This window comes from Eptatretus burgeri, chromosome 12 (assembly GCF_056783735.1).
Source record: "Eptatretus burgeri isolate ZD-2024b chromosome 12, Ebu_testis_v1, whole genome shotgun sequence".
Classification (NCBI taxonomy): domain Eukaryota; kingdom Metazoa; phylum Chordata; class Myxini; order Myxiniformes; family Myxinidae; genus Eptatretus; species Eptatretus burgeri.
The window spans coordinates 99485160-99497351 of NC_140972.1; the positions used below are offsets into that span (position 1 = coordinate 99485160).

Genomic DNA, 12192 nt, shown 5'->3' on the forward strand with positions numbered 1-12192 from the left:
ACATTTATATGTGATTAAAATTATTAATTGCAATATTAAACCAAAAGCACTTTCACTGGATTTCCATAAACTCTGAAGGATATAACAACACTTATTATAATAAAAAAAATCAAATCTGTCTTTACATGTAATCAATTATAATCATTCTGACCTCCTTTTGCATTGAGAACTGCCTCAACTCCATTTGCGATCAATTTAATTGTTTGTTTTTTGATCAATTGCTTTTTTCACCCCTGTCTGTCTGTTTCTTTGTCTGTGAGCTGGTTATCTCAAAACGTCGACGGATTCGGACTAAATTTGGTGGACAGGTTGTGTGTGTGACAAGGACAAATCGGTTCGATTTTGGTGAAGATCCGAATCCGGAAGTAGATATGAGATGTTTTTTTTATCCCCCGACAACCAACGAAGTTGGCGGGGGATATAGAAATGGGTTCCGTCCGCCCGTCCGTCCGTCACATTTCGTTTCCGGAGCTTAACTGCAAATCTCCTTAAGATATATTTACGAAATTTGGTACACATATCAAGCAAGTGGTAAACTGGTGCCTTTTGATATTTTCTAAATGATAGGTCACATGGTTTGGCAGCCATGTTGGATTCAAGAAAAATATTAAATAATGTTTTCTCTGGAATCACATAACCTAACGAAGCGAAAATTTGCAACTATCATCTTCCATCACGTCTGCATACATAGTAAAAATTATGATGTCACAAGTCACATGGTTTGGTGGCCATCTTGGATAGAAAAACACACCTTATCCGATTAACACGAAACTTCACACACGTATTCCACTGGAGGATTGGAGGCAGAATGTAAACATATGATGTCATAGGCACATGGTTCGTCAGCCATCTTGGATTGAAAATTAATAAATTTTAAAAAATCTTCTTCTCCAGAACGGCCAGACAGATTGAGGCAAAATTTCACATACACTTTCCCCAAGACATCCTTTCAGAAGTTTGTTAATTTCTAATTGATAGGTCACATGGTTTGGTGGCCATATTGAATTTACCCTAAAACCTTCAAACATCTTCTCCAGAACGGCTGGTCAGATCAAGGGGAAACTTCACATACATATTGCACACGCTTTAGGATTATATAATTTGTTAATCCTCATTTACTATGGCGGGGGATATCGAAGACTTTGTCTTCAACGGATGCTAGTTTAATTTTAAAAGTGATTCTTCACCTTTGAGAGATGGGGCTAAAAACGATAATAGCACGATCATAGCGTCTTGTTGACGCTCTTCCCTGTGATTTTCAATATTAGAATAAATCCTTAAAAAGGTAAGAAAGCATGTTTCAGCTACCTGCTTGCCTTGTGTGTTTGCCATCATTTCGACTCAGTTGGGTGACCTTGCGGAATGATAAGTAGAGTGATATTGGACACAGTGCAGTCAAAAAAGCCAGTGTCAACCCATCCGTCCAGCGTCGGTGTTGATCGACATGGACACGATAATCTATAGATCTATATCTTTATTTTTATTATTTACTTATTTATTTAGCACCACTTTTCAAAGTTGCTTTCCTTTATTTGTCCAATCTTCCACCACTTCTTTGTTTCCATATTATTTTCACTTTTCTGCATCCCATTTCCATTCACTTTTAACCCCTGAACCCCACCAACCCTTCATGTCAAAATCAGTCATTCTCGCCCCCATCTGCTCCATGACTCCAAATCCCTCTCTGACCAACCTCCTCTGACCCAATCCCACCCTATATCAATCGTCACCCCAATCCTGTCTCTCTCTCTCTCTCTCTTTTGCTCTGCCAAAGGATGAACACCCAAAACGTCAGCTTGTCCTTGCTTCCCACAGCGTTTAGCATACCTGGATCGATGTCCGATGTTGATTTAATTCATCGTTCTACCTGTCCGCCGACACACATCGTTAATATCCTTCACCACCAAGACTAGTTCTTCATTTTATATTTCCTTCTCATGTTCTCTTTTGGCACGTATAGTTATTTCTATTTACGAACCAATGTTTACTCCTGTATTGATACGTGTCCGATTCCAGTCCCGTTATTTTGTACCTCATAAACACCTTCTGTTTATGCTTCATAGCACTCTTTACCTCCCTTTTCAACCACCCTGGCCTCTTTCTGCTTCTAGTTTTACACCTCATTGGAATGTACTTACTCTGCACTCTATACATTTGGTCCTTGAAGGTTTCCCATTTCTCTAATGTTGATTATCCTGTTGTTAGTCTCTAAATCTACATCACCAAACTCTCTCCTCATACCCTCAAGGTTTACCTTCCTGAAATCTAATAACCTTACTCTACTATCCTGAACTCTAACCTTTAGCAGAATCCTTACACACAATGTTATTATCACTTGTCTCTCAATGTTCTACCACTTCCACACGTTCTACCATATTGGGATCATAACTGAACGAGAGGTCTAACACTGCACGTTCCCTCGTGGCCTTATCTACAAGCTGCGTTTCAAAACAATCCTAGACTTCACTGTTTCGAGAAAATGCACATCTGCTCTGTCCGTTCCCTATTCATGAACCCAATCTATCCATGATAAAGGAAAGTCCCCCATATTCAATACTCTTCCTTTAACGCATCCCTCTGAAAATAATGTTGCAATGTGTCGCAAAAGGACCGCACAAGATCCGCTTCATTCCGGAGATGGTGGGACCGATCCTCGAGATGACCTTGGTTCCAGAAAGTGAGCTACGAAAAGCCACCATTCCCATCTTCTTTGATATGATGCAATGCGAGTTTCACTCCAATGGAAATTTCCATAAGGTGTGACATAGAGTAAAACCAGTGCAGACGTGTGCACCTAATGTGTGTGCATGCGTACGTGCTCGCTTGTCTTATTTGTGCATGTGTGTACCATGTCTGCATGTTTGCGTGTACTCGTATCTACATGTATGCTCGTGTCTATGTACCTCCATGTAGTCGTGTCTGCATGTACGCTTTTCTGGGTACTCGTGTCTGTGTGTGCATTGGACTGTGTGTACGCAGATCTCCGTGTTTGTGTATATGCATGTTCTCATGTCTGTGTGGATACGGGTCTGCGTGCTTGCCTGTTTGTGTATACGCCTGTCTGCATTCACCTGAGTTTGCTTGTTTCCATGTACGTGTGTAATGCATGTCTGTGTGTATGCAGGTCTGCGTGTGTGTGTGTGTGTGTGTGTGTGTGTGTGTGTGTGTGTGTGTGTGTGTGTGTGTGTGTGTGTGTGTGTGTGTGTGTGTGTGTGCGCGCGCGCGCGCGCGCTCGCCTGGCTGCCTGTTTGTGTGTACGTCTGTGTGTGTACGTCTGTGCGTGTACTGCAGGACGCATGTCTGTGTGAGCGCATGCATCAGCTCTGCTTTACGCTGCACCACAGCAGTTGCCATTCTTTGATGTTGTTAAAATTTAATGATAAATTTGCTGTAACTCAAAGGTAAACTACAGCTCTGCACAACAGCAATTGAACAATGCGAAATGTCCTTTTATTTGCCCGAGTTACGCTTTCAGGTTGTTTGCTTTTCTCTGTGATTTTGATCACCTGCCGAGGTCTACGCACCATCTTTTCTTGCAGTTTGAAAACGAGATTATTACCAAGCTGGACCACGAGGTGGAAGGAGGCAAAGGAGACGACCAATACAAGGCTCTCTTTGAGAAAATGTACGTTTTTGCATTTCCACTCTTGCAACATGTTACTTCCTGTAAGTTCATCGCAGGTCAGTTATTCAATTGAAATATTGACTACTTTCTCTTTCATTAATCAAGGTGCACATAGTTGTTTTGACCTTCTTTATGGATCATGAAGAATGGGGGAGAATGAAGAGTTTGATGGTGTTTGGGTGGGGGGAGGGGGGTGGTGTGAAGGGATGAGGATTTTGTGAGGGGTCGACGGGAAGTTGAAGGAATGGAGGTTTTGAGGAGTGGTTATGCGTTCAAATCAAGTTCACCAATCGTTTTTGTTTTTTTTTCCTAACTTCATGCTCCTCTAACCCATCTTCCTCTCATTCGTATACTGGTACGTACTCCTCATTCGTTTTTGTTTTCATTTCAGCCTCAAAAGTCACAAGGCTTGATGTCCAACAAACAAAAAAGTACCGAATATAATAATTTGAACATTCCACGAAAAGGGAAGCCAAATGAGAAGCTCATGCCTCCTGGCTATCCAAAGAAAATAAGATGATGATGAGAGGACATAGAAACGAAGATGTTTTGTAATCTTGAAATAGAATTCGGTGACATGGGCACACTGTTTCAAGGATCATGATGCAACACACTGCACGTGAAGGAAATTGTGATCATTTCAGTGGTTCGTTCAAACTGCACCTAATTGCAAAAACGACTAAGACCACCTGTCTTGTCAGTTTGTATGACGTCTGCGGCGTGTTGTACTCTCCTGTTCCGGAACTCTTCCATATGTATTGGACTTTTTAGTTTGTTTAAATCGGTCCCCACTGACATGAATGTTTTGTCGTGACATGAACCGTGATCAATTATTGTATCGTGTCTGCTCCGCTCCTTACTTATTGGTGATGTGCAGCCTGTTGGACAGCTGTCGAAAGCACAAGTACCTCGCCACTCCAGGGGAGAAATTTGTCACCGTGGTGAAACGCCTGTTGGAGCGACTGCTTGACTACCGCATGATCATGAATGATGAAAACATGGAGGATCGAATGAGTTGTACAGTGAACTTGCTGGTTCGTCACGCATTCCACACTGATTCTCTTGGCCGTGAACGTTCCAATCTGCAATGTTCGAGAAATGTTTTTGCTTTATCAATTGCATTCAACATCAGTCCATTTTCTCACACTGCGAACAACATTTACACAAAAGCTGATGAACTCAAAAAAATCATCTGAATGTGACTGATTTCACGTAATACGCTGTGATAAAAAAATCTATTGTCTTCAAACCAAAGGAATACTTTGAAAATACTGGTTATGATAAGGAGATTAAAGATGAGTTATTCCGTTGGTCATGATGAAATTAGTAAAGTGTATTAAAGCAATTAGTCGGCAATTTTCTCACCCCTGAGTACACATCTTTAACATCTCATGATCATTATTTGTTTTCCATTTCCCCTCAAAATGCAAAAGTTACCATAAGATGACCTCGGAGGGGAGAGCCAAAGTTATCCTAAGATGACCTCGGAGAGAAGAGTCAAGGTTATCCGAGTATTACCTCGGAGAGGAGAGCCAAAGTTGTTCCCCTGAAATGCCTTCCATTTGCTACCATCAACCAACAAATGTTTTACTTCACACAGTACTGAGCTGTATTTACAAAATTTTAGAAATAATTATTTATGAACAGCAAATACATCCCATCGCTTTGCTGACGGGTATTAAGGTTGGGTGGGGGAGAAGGAGAGAGGTGAGGCAGAGAGGACAGAGGGAAGGGAGGAGAGAGGGAGGGGAAGCGAGGAGTGGGTGAAGAGGCAGCTAGGAAGAGGGGAAGAGTGAGGAAGGGGGGAGGTGGGGAGAGTGATGAGAGAGAGAGATAGAGATATATTGGAAGGAAAAAATTTTTTAACGAAAGGTGAGGACTGTAGGTGGGGTTAGCAAAGGGAATGATATGTCACCGAACACACACACACACACACACACACACACACACACACACACACACACACACACACACACACACACACACACACACACACACACACACACACACACACACACACACACACACACACACACACACACACACATCAGAACACCTGTACACACAATGACACAATAGAGTGTAATGTTAACCAGTGGCACATCTACAAAAACTTTGATGTCCTAGTTACAGAGAATTTGTGGGAACATTAACCCAAAGCAATCACTGAAAACATGGAAGTACCGACTGCTCATGTATGACCTCATGACCCCATCAAGTGTGAATATCAATAACAAAGCGTTGCGACCAGATATCGTACTTGGGTACAAAAAAGAGAAGGCATTGCTAATTGAGGTGTTAATACCAGTGATTTTTAACTAACCATGCAGAAATCAAGAAAATGACCAAACACCAAGATCTCAAGAAGTGAAAATATCCAGGAAGCTGAAGAATGCCAAAGATGGACCAGTGATGGTTGGAGCTTTGGGAATGAGGACAAAGAACCTCACAGAGATGTTAATACCCATCCCTCGGAATATTACTACAAACGAACTACAGTTGGAAGCTGTCTGGGGCTCAGTGACGATCCTGAAGAGAGCCCTCGGTACAAAACTGAGAACAGAAGACTTCACAGCTTGGACCATGAATCGTGACCCCTTACTGAAATGGAGGTGGATGCTTTGAGCCCACCCTGAGAGGACTCCATTGCACATTCTGAAACCAGCATATGAAGATGCCAATCAATGACACACACACACACACACACACACACACACACACACACACATACACATACACATACACATACACACACACACACACACACACACACACACACACACACACACACACACACACACACACACACATACACATACACATACACATACACACACACTGCCTTTTATTAGTATAGATGAGGCTGTATTTATTTTATTTTTTAATGGTGAGTTTGCCCATCACAAGGCTGAAGGCCACTCAAAGGTGGTGGCAACATGTGGGATCAAATGAGTTGTTTGTTTTACTTACCAAAAATAATTTATTAAATGTAGATCAGTATAACTTTAGAAGGTTGCAGTCTACAGATTTAGCACTTAAGCAATTATACAATGATTGGTGTTTTTATGGATCTTCATAAGACTTTTGTTATTCTAACCCAAACCAAGGTGGACCCTGATGTACAATTTTGATAACAATATGATTTATTGGAAACTGTTGTGATGTTTTTATTATATTTTTGTTTCCGACAGAATTTCTACAAAGAGATTGAAAGACAAGAAATCTACATCCGGTATGTTCCAATTTGAATTGCTTCATTTCATTGCTGCCAACATATGTTTGTGTTGTCACATTAATTGCAACAGTACCTTAAAGACCCCAAATCATCCTCTTCTACCCTAACCATAACCCAAACCCTAAAAGTTATCCCTCCTTTTGCTACTGGCATGGAGGCAGTTAGTGCCCAAAGATTAGGGAGAGTAAACACGGATGAGAGGAGAGTAGAGCATCAGTGTTTGTGGGCAGAGACTCGTATGAAGTATTTTTTTTTTTTGCACCAAAAGTTTTTTGCTGTATTGAAATGTGCAATCTTTCCACATACATTGGAACCATTGTGCATCTATTCCACGAAGAGCCAGGGCCTGTCTCAGGACAGAATTATTCCCTGTACACCGACAGGTTCTACATCTCAGTTTAGCTGGTTGAGTGTATGATCATAAAACAAGGGATAAGGATGTGTGGAACTACTATGACCACCAGAAGAGAATTTCCCAAGAATCTTATCAGGAGAAACAATTAATGGGAAATTCTATTCAGTGGGACCGTTGCTGTTATAGTTTGGCAGGACAAGCGGCCCATATATTTTGTCACGTCAATCTATGTATGTTCAGCGATTATGGTGGTACTAAAAAAATAAAGAAAGATTCCTGTTGTGCTTGTCCAAAAGCAGTGAAGGCCTGCAATGCTTTTATGGGTTGGGGGTGGGGGGGGACACAAAAATGACCAAATTACTCGATTGCAGAAATGCCGCCACCACTATAAATGGCCAAGATGCTTGGTAATACAATTATCCATGTGGGCTGCATACAATGCATATGTACTGATGGGTTTCACAAAGCCCAATGCTCCACCGAACAAGAGAGTTGTCACTTTCCACTTGTTTACAGAGAAACTATTATATGTCAGGAACTTGTAGGAGATCTTCAATATACTGGAGCAGCATTTGGTAATCGATGCTCAGCAGAGTTTCAGGACGAGCGATGACAGAAACGGGATTCTCACCATGATGTAGACAAGGCTCCACATATAACTAACAATAATCGTAGTGTTGTGTGTAGAGAGAGGTACCTTATGGCTGAGCAAAGGATAAGGACTTGCCAAAATGTTGCAAGACAACACACTGGTGCACGGGCTATGGAGAATTTTTATGTGTCGGAAAGTCAGGCAATAACTGCTGGTTTGACTGGTACCACAAAGTAGAGTGTTGGTGATAAACTCAAAAAAGAAGAAAGCAAAGCAGTCTGATTCAAGATATCATGTATTTGTAATTTCAGGGCTAGAAAAACATTTTTACATGCAGAAAACAACAATAAAACAAATTTCAAATTTTCAGTTATTTTTCTCCACGGAGCCAAAGGTGGGGGGAGCTGAAAGTCCAAGGAGTTCGGGGTTCAAAAGGTTAAACATGTGGGAGGATCTTTGACTGTCTGGGATTGTAGCTAAGCTTTTGGTGCTCCAAAACTTGTTAGAATCAATGGGATGCTAACAAAAGAGATGCCCAAGCAGATACTGCAGCACCAGGCAGTTCCGAGTGGAAATAGTTTAATCGTAAGGGGACTCATTTTCCAACAAGATAGCTATCCAAAACACACTTCCAATACAGTTAAACAGTATTTGGAGACAAGGTTACAGCTGGTGTGCTGCAAGTGTTAGAATAGTCACCTCAGAATCTACACGAGTCCCATCGAGGCCTTATGGGATTACCTGGAAACAGAGAAAAACAAGAGGAACCCAACTAACCTTACATAACTGTGGAATGTGCTCCTGGATATTTTGCACAATATTCCTATCAGAGTGCTTCAGTCATACACAGGGAGCATGGGTGAAAGAGTAATGGCACTCAAGAAGGCAAAGGGTGGACACGCGGAGTATGGACCGATACTATAAAATGACACTGTTCTTGTTATTTCTTCAGCAGTTTGTTTCATGTGCATTTATAAAGGTTGTTAATTAGACTGAGGCCGAGTGAAGCGAGGCCGAAGCCATTTATTCCTGATGTGTAACACGCAGCAACCCACTTTTTGGAACAACTGTCACATTTTCCATCCAATCATCATGTAACTTTGTTAAAATAATTCTCCATGGGTAGGCACTCCGATGTTGAAAATTTGTGTCAATCGCTCAAGCAGTTGTGGAGAAAATGAATTGAAAAGTGAAAAAATGGGAAAAAGTGAGGACAGAAGAAAAGGAGGTGAGCGCCTCGGCTGACGTTCCACAACATGGTCAAGGATGGTTGTGGATGCCTATTAGTAGTTTATAATAATAAACATATATGACTGGTATCACTGATAATTTGATGAATTAACCCTAACTACCGGGCACTCCCGCCCTCTGGGCTGAGGTACCCATGTTGGCCCACCTTTGGTGGGCAATGTGCTGGGCATGGTCTTGAAAACACATTTTTGAATTTTTGTCATTTTTGAATTTTTTTATTGATCACACCAAATTGCCTTATTGACTTTTGTTGATCACAACATATTATTTTATTGACGACAACACAACATATTCAGATTTTTGATTGATCGCAGCATATTTTAATTCTATCGTTCACGATTGCAACATGTTCTTTGAAGATTGGTCGCAATTGTAATTTAAACATGAATGACAACAAAAATAATCAATTCAAGATCTCCTTATGCCTGGTGTTGGCTTAATGGTTAAGGCAGTGGGCTTGGGATCCTAGGGTCCTGAGTTCAAATCCCGCTCAGCTGTTGAATTAACACCAGGTGGGGTTGACTCTGCCTGTCATCCTTCCGAGGTCGGCAAAATGAGTGCCAGCATGCTGGTATACTGTGTCGGAGTGGCGACCCGTCCAGGATTGTTCCCAATAGCCAAGGAGACTGCTTCGGCGGCACCAACGCTCTGCACAGAGTATGGTCCTAATGGATGGATGGATGGATCTCCTTGTATATGGGATTGCCGATATAGGTTCCTTCCTTATTCTTCAATTCAGAATTTTCACCAATAATCCGGATCTTGGGCTTCTTTCCACACCTGGAGATAGCAATGCAGAGTTATCCATAACTGAAAAACTGGATTGGCAGGTAGATTCCCAGCTAACAAGGTCTGACCTTGGTTTTTATTTGAGGTCATAGCAAAAGCTGCTTTAACTGGAAACTATCACCGCTTCATTGTAAAGGGATATTCATGTTCTTGGGAAATGTGTGGGATCCTTGGAATTATGAGGATTCTTCCAGCATTTGTCCCTGTGGCAATGACAATGTTGATGATATGATTCTGCAGCTGGGTGAGAATGTATCTTGTCCCATTGCAGTGACCAGTGAGTGTGTCAAGGTTTCTGACGAGCATAATTGGGCTCCCTACTTTGAGGCATAAGCAATGTGGATGGAAGAAAGATTCCATCCATTGATGAACTCGATGAGGTGCTGAGTCTCATTGTCCACGGAGTCGATGCTTCTGTACACTCGCTACTCTCCTGGAAAACCTCCTCATGAAAGTGGTACCTTCCTGAATAGCCTTGTTTGTTGTTGTGATGATGGCCCTGTCTGCAAGCCAACTGGGAGATGTGTTCTCATTGAGGCCCTCAAACACAAAATCACAGAGATCAGAGAGCTTAGTATCTGGAAGGCTCAACTCACCTGGCATTCTGATTTTGAATAGGCCTTGTTCTTCATCAACTGCATACGTTGCATGTCCAATGTCGACAAGGAAGTCGGCGAACTCTGATTCTTTGCTGGTTACTGCATTGGCCACACAAACATTTGTCCTAAGTTCCAGTGTTTACACATGGTCCCAAATGAAAGACTGCTTCAAGTGCAGCATCAACATTTTGAGGCCATGATCCATGGCGAATGAGTGATAAGATCTGCTTCCACTCACCTGCCAGAAGAAGTTTCAGTCTATCAAAGAGCTTGTTATTCTTGCGAACATCTTGCAGGCTTTTGGCGAGGCACTCGGAGATTTGCTTGTTGCCCATGCTGACTTCATCCATGACCAGGAGATCTGCTTGCTGCATCAGTTTCCCAGTTGCATCCTTGCGGCTGAAGCTAAATGATAATACTTCCTTGATTGCGAGGGCAACCTTTCACTGGGAATGATGTGTGCGGACATTTTTAAGCAATGTGACAGCAATGCCGCACATGGCTGAGGTAAGAAGAATTTTGCCTTGAGAGTGTAGATTATCCAACATTATGTTGATCGTGTAAGTCTTGCCTGTGCTACCACTTCCACTCAGGCAGAAGATGTTGCCTTCTTCATCTTGTATGGACTTGACCACTTTGTCAAAGACAAAGCGTTGTTCTCGCTTGATGGTGGGTAGCTTTGCATTGATATTTTCCATCAGGTCAGCAATGCTAAAATCTGTCTCTTCTCTCAGCACACTGGTCTTCCAAGACCTGATCCATCTTTGGTGGCACAAGTCAGCATTCACAAAGTTGTTGGAAATGTTCAGGCCTTCATGTTCGATCTGCTCCTGGAGTTTCAACAGCACCAAATGCATCGTCCTCTCAGACATTACCTTCTCATGGTTCTTATGCATTATGTTTTCACCGAACTTGAACTTCAATTTATTCCAGAATGCCACCGGGTCCACAGACATGTAATAAATCAAGATCGTGCAAAAAATCTCACAGCTGAGGTCCATCAAAGTGTATTGATGATGATTTGACTTTCCCCAGAACATCCTTCTTCAGCAAATCCTCCAAACAAGAATAAAAATTCATTTTGAAGACCCGTGTGCACAAATCTGGCCTGTCCCTGGACTCTTCCCCGAGAAACAGGACATCCTTTATCTCCTTCCTTTCCAGGTTGGTTATAAAGGTAATGAAGAAGTCAGGTTCCCAAAAACAACAGTTATTGAGCTCATATACTGATCAACAATAACGGGTACTCTTTGCTGGTACAATGGCAGCAAGATAACTTTGTGGCCACATCTCTGCCATCGCCTTCTGCCACTACATCATGAAGACTTGTACTTGTCAGTCCTGATAGTCCTCTGGTTTGTTCTTGCCCAGTTGAGCCGATTGAATTGAATTTTTGCCTGTGGCATTGACACTCTATGACTGCATGAGTCTCTGAGACTTCATGATGGTGTTGAATTCATCCTCCCAAACCTGAAGGTGATAGGTTTAGTAGTCTGATGCTGTCAATGTGCAGCCAGCCCTTCTTTTGACACCCTCCTGCCACCCGTCAGAACCAAACGGAAAGAGGATGACATAGTGAATCGGATCATATGATCGGTGTAGTTGGCTGATTCTCTTGAGACATCCCTGTCTACAATGCTCAATGACATCGTACTTTTTAGATGTTGCTTGAGGTATGATGGTGACTACTTCTGAGGCCTGAGGTAGGTTGAATCGCCTGCTGTGTGCATCTCTGCCTGCATTTTT

General features: G+C 42.1%; 1 protein-coding gene across 3 annotated transcripts in view; it reads left to right on the forward strand.

Moving 5' to 3' along the window:
• Positions 1-12192, forward strand: part of LOC147016229 (dedicator of cytokinesis protein 1-like) — a 235709-nt gene that overhangs the window by 172946 nt on the left and 50571 nt on the right. For all 3 annotated transcript variants that reach the window (XM_085849067.1, XM_085849068.1, XM_085849069.1), the window contains 4 exons: positions 2609-2757; positions 3540-3625; positions 4503-4659; positions 6817-6857. In XM_085849067.1, coding sequence (XP_085705193.1) covers positions 2609-2757; positions 3540-3625; positions 4503-4659; positions 6817-6857 — 433 coding nt within the window. The remainder of the gene's footprint in view (positions 1-2608; positions 2758-3539; positions 3626-4502; positions 4660-6816; positions 6858-12192) is intronic.